Source organism: Pseudophryne corroboree (assembly GCF_028390025.1).
Source record: "Pseudophryne corroboree isolate aPseCor3 chromosome 6 unlocalized genomic scaffold, aPseCor3.hap2 SUPER_6_unloc_1, whole genome shotgun sequence".
Taxonomy (NCBI): domain Eukaryota; kingdom Metazoa; phylum Chordata; class Amphibia; order Anura; family Myobatrachidae; genus Pseudophryne; species Pseudophryne corroboree.
Genome location: NW_026967602.1, coordinates 2799251 through 2812496, shown reverse-complemented (window position 1 = coordinate 2812496; position 13246 = coordinate 2799251). Strand labels below are relative to the sequence as shown.

General features: G+C 49.4%; 1 protein-coding gene across 3 annotated transcripts in view; it reads left to right on the top strand.

Annotated features, from left to right (window-relative positions):
* The window catches only part of DLG4 (discs large MAGUK scaffold protein 4), a 196591-nt gene that overhangs the window by 23656 nt on the left and 159689 nt on the right, over nucleotides 1-13246 (top strand). For all 3 annotated transcript variants that reach the window (XM_063950409.1, XM_063950410.1, XM_063950411.1), the window contains 3 exons: nucleotides 5371-5424; nucleotides 7441-7491; nucleotides 10388-10512. In XM_063950409.1, the coding sequence (XP_063806479.1) occupies nucleotides 5371-5424; nucleotides 7441-7491; nucleotides 10388-10512 (230 nt within the window). Of the gene's footprint in view, nucleotides 1-5370; nucleotides 5425-7440; nucleotides 7492-10387; nucleotides 10513-13246 lie in introns of those variants that run through there.

Here is a 13246-nt window from a genome sequence, read left to right as displayed (position 1 = left end):
AGAGAGATACAGGACAGGATGGAAGTTTAGTGACAGAGCTGTGTGTGTGTGTGGTCAGTACAGGAATAGTAGAGAGATACAGGACAGGATGGAGGTGTAGTGACAGAGCTGTGTGTATGAGATCAGTACAGGAATAGTAGAGAGATACAGGACAGGATGGAGGTGTAGTGACAGAGCTGTGTGTGTGTGTGGGGTCAGTACAGGAATAGTAGAGAGATACAGGACAGGATGGAGGTGTAGTGACAGAGCTGTGTGTGTGGGGTCAGTACAGGAATAGTAGAGAGATACAGGACAGGATGGAGGTGTAGTGACAGAGCTGTGTGTGTGTGAGGGGTCAGTACAGGAATAGTAGAGAGATACAGGACAGGATGGAGGTGTAGTGACAGAGCTGTGTGTGTGAGGTCAGTACAGGAATAGTAGAGAGATACAGGATAGGATGGAGGTGTAGTGACAGAGCTGTGTGTGAGAGGTCAGTACAGGAATAGTAGAGAGATACAGGACAGGATGGGGGTGTAGTGACAGAGCTATGTGTGTGTGGTCAGTACAGGAATAGTAGAGAGATACAGGACAGGATGGGGGTGTAATGACAGAGCTGTGTGTGTGTGAGGGGTCAGTACAGGAATAGTAGAGAGATACAGGACAGGATGTAGGTTTAGTGACAGAGCTGTGTGTGTCTGGGGTCAGTACAGGAATAGTAGAGAGATACAGGACAGGATGGAGGTGTAGTGACAGAGCTGTGTGTGTGTGGGGTCAGTACAGGAATAGTAGAGAGATACAGGACAGGATGGAGGTGTAGTGACAGAGTTGTGTGTGTGTGAGGGGTCAGTACAGGAATAGTAGAGAGATACAGGACAGGATGTAGGTGTAGTGACAGAGCTGTGTGTGTGGGGTCAGTACAGGAATAGCAGAGAGATACAGGACAGGATGGAGGTGTAGTGACAGAGCTGTGTGTGTGAGATCAGTACAGGAATAGTAGAGAGATACAGGACAGGATGGAGGTGTAGTGACAGAGCTGTGTGTGTCTGGGGTCAGTACAGGAATAGTAGAGAGATACAGGACAGGATGGAGGTGTAGTGACAGAGCTGTGTGTGTGTGTGGGATCAGTACAGGAATAGTAGAGAGATACAGGACAGGATGGAGGTGTAGTGACAGAGTTGTGTGTGTGTGAGGGGTCAGTACAGGAATAGTAGAGAGATACAGGACAGAATGGAGGTGTAGTGACAGAGCTGTGTGTGTGTGTGAGGTTAGTACAGGAATATTAGGGAGATACAGGACAGGATGGAGGTGTAGTGACAGAGCTGTGTGTGTGAGGGGTCAGTACAGGAATAGTAGAGAGATACAGGACAGGATGGAGGTGTAGTGACAGAGCTGTGTGTGTGTGTGTGGGGTCAGTACAGGAATAGTAGATAGATACAGGACAGGATGGAGGTGTAGAGACAGAGCTGTGTGTGTGAGGGGTCAGTACAGGAATAGTAGAGAGATACAGGACAGAATGGAGGTGTAGTGACAGAGCTGTGTGTGTGAGGTTAGTACAGGAATAGTAGAGAGATACAGGACAGGATGGAGGTGTAGTGACAGAGTTGTGTGTGTGTGAGGGGTCAGTACAGGAATAGTAGAGAGATATAGGACAGGATGGAGGTGTAGTGACAGAGCTGTGTGTGTGTGTGTGGGGTCAGTACAGGAATAGTAGATAGATACAGGACAGGATGGAGGTGTAGAGACAGAGCTGTGTGTATGGGGTCAGTACAGGAATAGTAGAGAGATACAGGACAGAATGGAGGTGTAGTGACAGAGCTGTGTGTTGGGTCAGTACAGGAATAGTAGAGAGATACAGGACAGAATGGAGGTGTAGTGACAGAGCTGTGTGTATGGGGTCAGTACAGGAATAGTAGAGAGATACAGGACAGGATGGAGGTGTAGTGACAGAGTTGTGTGTGTGTGTGTGTGAGGTCAGTACAGGTATAGTAGATAGATACAGGACAGGATGGAGGTGTAGTGACAGAACTGTGTGTATGGGGTCAGTACAGGAATAGTAGAGAGATACAGGACAGAATGGAGGTGTAGTGACAGAGCTGTGTGTTGGGTCAGTACAGGAATAGTAGAGGGATACAGGACAGGATGGAGGTGTAGTGACAGAGCTGTGTGTGTGTGGGGTCAGTACAGGAATAGTAGAGAGATACAGGACAGGATGGAGGTGTAGTGACAGAGCTGTGCGTGTGAGGGATCAGTACAGGAATAGTAGAGAGATACAGGACAGGATGGAGATGTAGTGACAGAGCTGTGTATGTGAGGTCAGTACAGGAATAGTAGAGAGATACAGGACAGGATGGAGGTGTAGTGACAGAGCTGTGTGTGTGAGGTCAGTACAGGAATAGTAGAGAGATACAGGACAGGATGGAGGTGTAGTGACAGAGCTGTGTGTGTGTGTGGGGTCAGTACAGGAATAGTAGAGAGATACAGGACAGGATGGAGGTGTAGTGACAGAGCTGTGTGTGTGGGGTCAGTACAGGAATAGTAGAGAGATACAGGACAGGATGGAGGTGTAGTGACAGAGCTGTGTGTGTGTGAGGGGTCAGTACAGGAATAGTAGAGAGATACAGGACAGGATGGAGGTGTAGTGACAGAGCTGTGTGTGTGTGAGGTCAGTACAGGAATAGTAGAGAGATACAGGATAGGATGGAGGTGTAGTGACAGAGCTGTGTGTGAGAGGTCAGTACAGGAATAGTAGAGAGATACAGGACAGGATGGGGGTGTAGTGACAGAGCTATGTGTGTGTGGTCAGTACAGGAATAGTAGAGAGATACAGGACAGGATGGGGGTGTAATGACAGAGCTGTGTGTGTGTGAGGGGTCAGTACAGGAATAGTAGAGAGATACAGGACAGGATGTAGGTTTAGTGACAGAGCTGTGTGTGTCTGGGGTCAGTACAGGAATAGTAGAGAGATACAGGACAGGATGGAGGTGTAGTGACAGAGCTGTGTGTGTGTGGGGTCAGTACAGGAATAGTAGAGAGATACAGGACAGGATGGAGGTGTAGTGACAGAGTTGTGTGTGTGTGAGGGGTCAGTACAGGAATAGCAGAGAGATACAGGACAGGATGTAGGTGTAGTGACAGAGCTGTGTGTGTGGGGTCAGTACAGGAATAGCAGAGAGATACAGGACAGGATGGAGGTGTAGTGACAGAGCTGTGTGTGTGAGATCAGTACAGGAATACTAGAGAGATACAGGACAGGATGGAGGTGTAGTGACAGAGCTGTGTGTGTCTGGGGTCAGTACAGGAATAGTAGAGAGATACAGGACAGGATGGAGGTGTAGTGACAGAGCTGTGTGTGTGTGTGGGATCAGTACAGGAATAGTAGAGAGATACAGGACAGGATGGAGGTGTAGTGACAGAGTTGTGTGTGTGTGAGGGGTCAGTACAGGAATAGTAGAGAGATACAGGACAGAATGGAGGTGTAGTGACAGAGCTGTGTGTGTGAGGTTAGTACAGGAATAGTAGGGAGATACAGGACAGGATGGAGGTGTAGTGACAGAGCTGTGTGTGTGAGGGGTCAGTACAGGAATAGTAGAGAGATACAGGACAGGATGGAGGTGTAGTGACAGAGCTGTGTGTGTGTGTGGGGTCAGTACAGGAATATTAGATAGATACAGGACAGGATGGAGGTGTAGAGACAGAGCTGTGTGTGTGAGGGGTCAGTACAGGAATAGTAGAGAGATACAGGACAGAATGGAGGTGTAGTGACAGAGCTGTGTGTGTGAGGTTAGTACAGGAATAGTAGAGAGATACAGGACAGGATGGAGGTGTAGTGACAGAGTTGTGTGTGTGTGAGGGGTCAGTACAGGAATAGTAGAGAGATATAGGACAGGATGGAGGTGTAGTGACAGAGCTGTGTGTGTGGGGTCAGTACAGGAATAGTAGATAGATACAGGACAGGATGGAGGTGTAGAGACAGAGCTGTGTGTGTGGGGTCAGTACAGGAATAGTAGATAGATACAGGACAGGATGGAGGTGTAGAGACAGAGCTGTGTGTATGGGGTCAGTACAGGAATAGTAGAGAGATACAGGACAGAATGGAGGTGTAGTGACAGAGCTGTGTGTTGGGTCAGTACAGGAATAGTAGAGAGATACAGGACAGAATGGAGGTGTAGTGACAGAGCTGTGTGTATGGGGTCAGTACAGGAATAGTAGAGAGATACAGGACAGAATGGAGGTGTAGTGACAGAGCTGTGTGTGTGAGGTTAGTACAGGAATAGTAGAGAGATACAGGACAGGATGGAGGTGTAGTGACAGAGTTGTGTGTGTGTGAGGGGTCAGTACAGGAATAGTAGAGAGATACAGGACAGGATGGAGGTGTAGTGACAGAGTTGTGTGTGCGTGGGGTCAGTACAGGTATAGTAGATAGATACAGGACAGGATGGAGGTGTAGTGACAGAACTGTGTGTATGGGGTCAGTACAGGAATAGTAGAGAGATACAGGACAGAATGGAGGTGTAGTGACAGAGCTGTGTGTTGGGTCAGTACAGGAATAGTAGAGGGATACAGGACAGGATGGAGGTGTAGTGACAGAGCTGTGGGTGTGTGGGGTCAGTACAGGAATAGTAGAGAGATACAGGACAGGATGGAGGTGTAGTGACAGAGCTGTGCGTGTGAGGGATCAGTACAGGAATAGTAGAGAGATACAGGACAGGATGGAGATGTAGTGACAGAGCTGTGTATGTGAGGTCAGTACAGGAATAGTAGAGAGATACAGGACAGGATGGAGGTGTAGTGACAGAGCTGTGTGTGTGAGGTCAGTACAGGAATAGTAGAGAGATACAGGACAGGATGGAGGTGTAGTGACAGAGCTGTGTGTGTGTGTGGGGTCAGTACAGGAATAGTAGAGGGATACAGGACAGGATGGAGGTGTAGTGACAGAGCTGTATGTGTCTGGGGTCAGTACAGGAATAGTAGAGAGATACAGGACAGGATGGAGGTGTAGTGACAGAGCTGTGTGTGTGTGTGTGTGTGAGGTCAGTACAGGAATAGTAGAGAGATACAGGACAGGATGGAGGTGTAGTGACAGAGTTGTGTGTGTGTGAGGTCAGTACAGGAATAGTAGAGAGATACAGGACAGGATGGAGGTGTAGTGACAGAGCTGTGTGTGTGAGGTCAGTACAGGAATAGTAGAGAGATACAGGACAGGATGGAGGTGTAGTGACAGAGCTGTGTGTGTGTGAGGTCAGTACAGGAATAGTAGAGAGATACAGGACAGGATGGAGGTGTAGTGACAGAGCTGTGTGTGTGTAGGGTCAGTACAGGAATAGTAGAGAGATACAGGACAGGATGGAGGTGTAGTGACATTTTTTTATGCCCGTTTTCTTTCTTTTACAGGCCAGTTCCCCTCCTGTGATTGTAAATACTGATACATTGGAAGCGCCAGCATATGTAAGTCCTAAGAAGACCCTCCTCCTGATACAGGGACACAGACAGAATGAGCTATGAGTCTGCCCCTCCCCTTTTAGGGTGACACAGACAGAAGGGACCCCTGAGCCTGCCCCTCCCCTACAGGGTGACACAGATAGAAGAGATCTATGAGCCTGTGCCTCCCCCTGCAGGGTGACAGACAGGAGGGAGCTATGAGCCTGTGCCTCCCCCTGCAGGGTGACAGACAGGAGGGAGCTATGAGCCTGCCCCTCCCCCTGCATGGTGACACAGACAGAAGGGAGCTATGAGCCTGCCCCTCCCCCTGCAGGGTGACACAGACAGAAGGGGACTATGAGCCTGCCCCTCCGGGTGACACAGACAGAAGGGAGCTATGAGCCTGCCCCTCCCCCTGCAGGGTGACACAGACAGGAGAGCTATGAGCCTGCCCCTCCCCCTACAGGGTGACACAGACAGAAGGGAGCTATGATTCTGCCCCCCCCCCCCCCTGCATGGTGTCACAGACAGAAAGGAGCTATGAGCCTGACCTTCCCCCTGCAGGGTGACACAGACAGAAGGTAGCTATGAGCCTGCCCTTCCGTCTGCAGGGTGACACAGACAGGAGAGCTATGAGCCTGCCCCTCCCCCTACAGGGTGACACAGACAGAAGGGAGCTATGAGTCTGCCCCTCCCCCTGCAGGGTGTCACAGACAGAAAGGAGCTATGAGCCTGCCCTTCCCCCTGCAGGGTGACACAGACAGAAGGGAGCTATGAGCCTGCTCCTCCCCCTGCAGGGTGACACAGACAGAAGGGGACTATGAGCCTGCCCCTCCCCCGCAGGGTGACACAGACAGAAGGGAGCTATGAGCCTGCCCCTCCCCCTGCAGGGTGACACAGACAGAAGGGAGCTATGAGTCTGCCCCTCCCCCTGCAGGGTGTCACAGACAGAAAGGAGCTATGAGCCTGCCCTTCCCCCTGCAGGGTGACACAGACAGAAGGGAGCTATGAGCCTGCTCCTCCCCCTGCAGGGTGACACAGACAGAAGGGGACTATGAGCCTGCCCCTCCCCCGCAGGGTGACACAGACAGAAGGGAGCTATGAGCCTGCCCCTCCCCCTGCAGGGTAACACAGACAGAAGGGGACTATGAGCCTGCCTCTCCACCTGCAGGGTGACCAAGACAGAAGGGGACTATGAGCCTGCCCCTCCCCCTGCAGGGTGACACAGACAGAAAGGGAGCTATGAGCCTGCCCCTCCCCCTGCAGGGTGACAGACAGAAGGGCGCTATGAGACTGCCCCTCCCCTGCAGGGTGACACAGATAGAAGGGAGCTATGAGCCTGTCCCTCCCCCTGCAGGGTGACACAGACAGAAGGGAGCTATGAGCCTGTCCCTCCCCCTGCAGGGTGACACAGACAGGAGAGCTATGAGCCTGCCCCTCCCCTACAGGGTGACACAGACAGAAGGGAGCTATGAGTCTGCCCCTCCCCCTGCAGGGTGTCACAGACAGAAAGGAGCTATGAGCCTGCCCTTCCCCCTGCAGGGTGACACAGACAGAAGGGATCTATGAGCCTGCCCCTCCCCCTGCAGGGTGACACAGACAGAAGGGAGCTATGAGCCTGTCCCTCCCCCTGCAGGGTGACACAGACAGAAGGGTGCTATGAGCCTGCCCCTCCCCCTGCAGGGTGACACAGACAGAAGGGCGCTATGAGCCTGCCCCTCCCCCTGCAGGGTGACACAGACAGAAGGCAGCTATGAGCCTGTCCCTCCCCCTGCAGGGTGACACAGGAGAGCTATGAGCCTGCCCCTCCCCCTACAGGGTGACACACACAGAAGGGAGCTATGAGTCTGCCCCTTCCCCTGCAGGGTGACACAGACAGGAGGGAGCTATGAGCCTGCCATTCCCCCTGCAGGGTGACACAGACAGAAAGGAGCTATGAGCCTGCCCCTCCCACTGCAGGGTGACACAGACAGAAGGGAGCTATGAGCCTGTCACTTTTGCTTTCCAAGAGTTTTATTAAAGTAATTTATATTCTTCTTTTAGGTTAACGGAACAGAGGCTGAGATGGAGTATGAAGAAATCACCCTGGAGAGAGTAATAATATCTATCTATCTATCTATCTACCTCATATCTATCTATCTATCTATCTATCTATCTATCTATCTATCTATCTAATATCTATCTGTCTGTCTGTCTGTCTATCTATATATACTATATCTGTCACACATGGGGCTTCCAACCTCTGTTACCTGACACAACACTGACACTTTCTGGGCTTAGGAACTCCTGCGGCTGCCAAAGTTATCCATGAGTCCTGTATCTGCCAATCATCTGGGTGGTTGGCATATCTCTAGGATCATCTCTCAAACTTAAACTCAATCCGATGTGGCTTAACAAGAAGGTTAAGGCAGAAATGGATAAAAAAAAAGCGGGCTTTCAAAGCATTTAAATTTAATGGAAAGGAGGAGTCTTTCAAGTATTACAAGGAGTGTAATAAGAAATGCAAAAAAACAACAAGAGCAGCTAAAATGGAAAATGAATAGCAAATTGCTATAGAGAGTAAAACCAATCCTAAAAAGTTTTTTTAAATACATAAACGGTAAAAGGTTAAAAAAGGAGAATATAGGTCCATTAAAAGATGAATTAGGAGAATTGATAAATGATGACGAAATAAAAGCGGAAGTACTGAACAAATTCTTTTCATCAGTTTTCACCAGAGAAGAACTGTTGGTGGGAGTAGAGCATAACAATCGTGACAGTAAAGTTCCATGGTTAGAAACTTGTTTAAGCGAAGAAGTAGTCCGGGAGAGACTAAGCAAAATTAAGATTAATAAATCACCTGGTCCTGATGGACTTCACCCGAGGGTTCTTATGGAGCTTAGTTCACAACTAGCACGACCCCTATACTTGATTTTCAATAGTTCAATTAGATCAGGCATGGTACCGAAGGATTGGCGTATAGCTGAGGTAGTGCCATTATTTAAAAAGGGATCCAAAAATCTTCCAGGAAACTACAGACCAGTTAGTTTAACATCTATAGTGGGGAAAATATTAGAAGGAATTCTAAGGGACGTCATACAGGAGTATGTAAAGTCTGCTAAGATTATTAGCAAGAACCAGCATGGGTTTGTGAGGAACAGGTCATGTCAGACTAACTTAATTAGCTTCTACGAGGAAGTGATCAATAATCTTGATCAAGGAAAAGCAGTGGATGTGGTCTTCCTAGATTTTGCCAAGGCCTTCGATACAGTTCCTCACAGGAGACTGGTGATCAAATTAAAGGAGATTGGCCTAGGAAAAACAATTTGCACATGGATAAGCAGCTGGTTGGATAGCAGGGTACAGCGAGTAGTGGTCAACGGGAAGTCATCAACCTGGTCCCCAGTAGTCAGCGGAATACCACAAGGGTCCGTACTCGGACCACTACTGTTCAACATATTTATCAATGACCTAGAAATAGGCCTGGAGAGCACAGTGTCAATCTTTGCAGATGATACTAAACTGTGTAAGGTAATTAATTCAGAATTGGATGTGGAGTCCTTGCAGAATGATCTATCTAAACTTGAACTCTGGGCGTCTAAATGTAAAATGAGGTTCAATACAGACAAATGCAAGGTTATGCATTTTGGGACTAAAAACAAACTTGCATCGTACATATTAAATGGGGAACGCCTAGGGGAAACAGAGTTGGAAAAAGAACGCAGTAAAGAAGGCAAGTAAGGTGCTAGCGTGCATAAAAAGGGGAATTGAGACAAGGGACTCGGATGTAATCATGCCGCTGTATAAGGCATTGGTACGTCCGCACCTGGAATATTGTGTCACTTTTGGGCACCATTGTATAAAATACACATCAGTGAACTCGAAAGTGTTCAAAGGCGAGCTACTAAATTGATTAAAGTACTAGAAGGACTGGACTATAAGGAAAGACTTACTAGGCTGAATATGTATACACTAGAAAAGAGGAGACTAAGAGGAGATATTATTAATATCTTCAAATATGTAAAGGGGCATCACAAAGAGTTATCAGAGGAATTATTTATTAAAAGAACACAGTTTAGGACACGTGGGCACTCGCTGCGACTGGAGGAGAGAAAGTTCCGAACGCAACGGAGGAAAGGGTTCTTCACTGTTAGGGCAATCAGGATGTGGAATTCCCTGCCAGGGAAGGTGATAATAGTGGACTCTGTAATTGGATTTAAAAAAGGAATGGAGAAATTTCTGAATGAAAAAGCTATCCAAGGTTATAATACTTAAAATATCAACGTGGTTAATCCGGGGGTAACATGAGTTATAGTAGCTAACTAGTCATAAAACATTACTCAACGGATATGTAGAATCATCACAACTTAAAGCAGGTTGAACACGATGGGCAATTTGCCTCTATTCAACCTCAAATACTATGTTACTATGTTACTATTAGTGGTGCATGGGCGTTGCCAACTTGATTCCTGTCATTTGACTCTATGATCACCAATTAGAAGCTGCTCTAGGATCAGCTGACCCAGGACCCAATCAGGGGATAGGGCTTCCTATTTAAGGCTGTATCGATGAGCAAACCAGTGCGAGAGCACCCTCACCCTTGTTCCTGGTCACTATGCCTTGGTGTGTGTCAGTTCCTAGTTGTGTTCCTGTCTGCTAGTTCCAGCAAGTAGCAGTATCGTTGTTTTCTCTGCACACTTCAGTCTGCACGTACTAGTATCCTTTCTATGCAGTGCACTTCAGTCTGCAAGTACTACGATCCATCAGACCACCGAGCTCCTACTCCCCAAACAGGCCCTCCGGTTCCTGGTCAAAGTTCACAAAACTACAGAAATCTATCTATCTATCTATCTATCTATCTATCTATCTATCTATCTATCTATCTATCTATCTATCTATCTCCTATAAAACTTATATCTATATACTAATACTAATTTTACATACTATCTATCTGTTGCTCCATCCATCCAACCATCCATCTCACTCCTCACTGAGTTCCTTCTCTTCCCAGGGTAACTCAGGTTTGGGGTTCAGCATTGCAGGGGGCACTGATAATCCCCATGTAGGGGATGACCCCAGCATATTCATCACCAAGATCATTCCTGGAGGAGCAGCGGCACAGGATGGGCGGCTCAGGTAGGTTACCAGGCAATCCTCAGCTCACATGATCCACCTTGTTTTCCTATGTGTTCTGTGGTTCTATTACCTGGTAGGGTTGTCTGTACTGACTCCTTAGAGCTCAACATGCTTCCCGGATATCTCATATCTGGTAACTACCCTCACTCTCAGGACACATGTAATACAGACAGTCCCGGTGTCCCCTCACTCTCAGGACACGTGTAATACAGACAGTCCCGGTGTCCCCTCACTCTCAGGACATGTGTAATACAGACAGTCCCGGTGTCTCTGCACTCTCAGGACACGTGTAATACAGACAGTCCCGGTGTCCCCTCACTCTCAGGACACATGTAATACAGACAGTCCCGGAGTCCCCTCACTCTCAGGACACGTGTAATACAGACAGTCCCGGTGTCCCCTCACTCTCAGGACACATGTAATACAGACAGTCCCGGGGTCCCCTCACTCTCAGGGCACGTGTAATACAGACAGTACCGGTGTCCCCTCACTCTCAGGACACATGTAATACAGACAGTCCCAGTGTCCTCTCACTCTCAGGACACGTGTAATACAGAGAGTCCCGGTGTCCCCTCACTCTCAGGACACGTGTAATACAGACAGTCCCGGTGTCCCCTCACTCTCAGGACATGTGTAATACAGACAGTCCAGGTTTTCCTCACTCTCAGCACATATGTAATACAGACGGTCCCGGTGTCCCCTCACTCTCAGCACATGTGTAATACAGACAGTGCCGGTGTCCCCTCACTCTCTGGAAACGTGTAATGCAGACAGTCCCGGGGTCCCCTCACTCTCTGGACACGTGTAATACAGACAGTCCCGGTGTCCCCTCACTCTCAGGATACATGTAATACAGACAGTCCCGGTGTCCCCTCACTCTCAGGGCACGTGTAATACAGACAGTACCGGTGTCCCCTCACTCTCAGGACACATGTAATACAGACAGTCCCGGTGTCCCCTCACTCTCAGAACACATGTAATACAGACAGTCCCGGTGTCCCCTCACTCTCAGCACACGTGTAATACAGACAGTCCCAGTGTCCCCTCACTCTCAGGACACGTGTAATACAGACAGTCCCGGTGACCCCTCACTCTCAGGACACGTGTAATATAGACAGTCCCGGTGTCTCCTCACTCTCAGGACACATGTAATACAGACAGTCCCGGAGTCCCCTCACTCTCAGGACACGTGTAATACAGACAGTCCCGGGGTCCCCTCACTCTCAGGGCACGTGTAATACAGACAGTACCGGTGTCCCCTCACTCTCAGGACACATGTAATACAGACAGTCCCAGTGTCCTCTCACTCTCAGGACACGTGTAATACAGAGAGTCCCGGTGTCCCCTCACTCTCAGGACACGTGTAATACAGACAGTCCCGGTGTCCCCTCACTCTCAGGACATGTGTAATACAGACAGTCCCGGTTTTCCTCACTCTCAGCACATATGTAATACAGACAGTCCCGGTGTCCCCTCACTCTCAGCACATGTGTAATACAGACAGTGCCGGTGTCCCCTCACTCTCTGGACACGTGTAATGCAGACAGTCCCGGGGTCCCCTCACTCTCTGGACACGTGTAATACAGACAGTCCCGGTGTCCCCTCACTCTCAGGATACATGTAATACAGACAGTCCCGGTGTCCCCTCACTCTCAGGGCACGTGTAATACAGACAGTACCGGTGTCCCCTCACTCTCAGGACAGGTGTAATACAGACAGTCCCGGTGTCCCCTCACTCTCAGGGCACGTGTAATACAGACAGTACCGGTGTCCCCTCACTCTCAGGACACATGTAATACAGACAGTCCCGGTGTCCCCTCACTCTCAGGACACATGTAATACAGACAGTCCCGGGGTCCCCTCACTCTCAGCACACGTGTAATACAGACAGTCCCAGTGTCCCCTCAATCTCAGGACACGTGTAATACAGACAGTCCCGGTGACCCCTCACTCTCAGGACACGTGTAATATAGACAGTCCCGGTGTCTCCTCACTCCTCAGGACACGTGTAATACAGACAGTCCCGGTGTCCCCTCACTCCTCAGGACACGTGTAATACAGACAGTCCCGGGGTCCCCTCACTCTCAGGACACGTGTAATACAGACAGTCCCGGGGTCCCCTCACTCTCAGGACACGTGTAATACAGACAGTCCCGGTGTCCCCTCACTCTCAGGACACATGTAATACAGACAGTCCCAGTGTCCCCTCACTCCTCAGGACACGTGTAATACAGACAGTCCCAGTGTCCCCTCACTCTCAGGACACGTGTAATACAGACAGTCCCGGTGTCCCCTCACTCTCAGGACACATGTAATACAGACAGTCCCAGTGTCCCCTCACTCTCAGGACACGTGTAATACAGACAGTCCCAGTGTCTCCTCACTCTCAGGACACGTGTAATACAGACAGTCCCGGTGTCCCCTCACTCTCAGGACACATGTAATACAGACAGTCCCAGTGTCTCCTCACTCTCAGGACACATGTAATACAGACAGTCCCAGTGTCCCCTCACTCTCAGAACACGTGTAATACAGACAGTCCCGGTGTCCCCTCACTCTCAGAACACGTGTAATACAGACAGTCCCGGTGACCCCTCACTCTTAGGACACGTGTAATACAGACAGTCCCGGGGTCCCCTCACTCCTCAGGACTCTCATTGCTCCTCCCACTTCCAGGTACGGTTCCTCCTAGTTTCGGTCCAGATTGCCAGTACTGTATCTATAGATGGAAAGT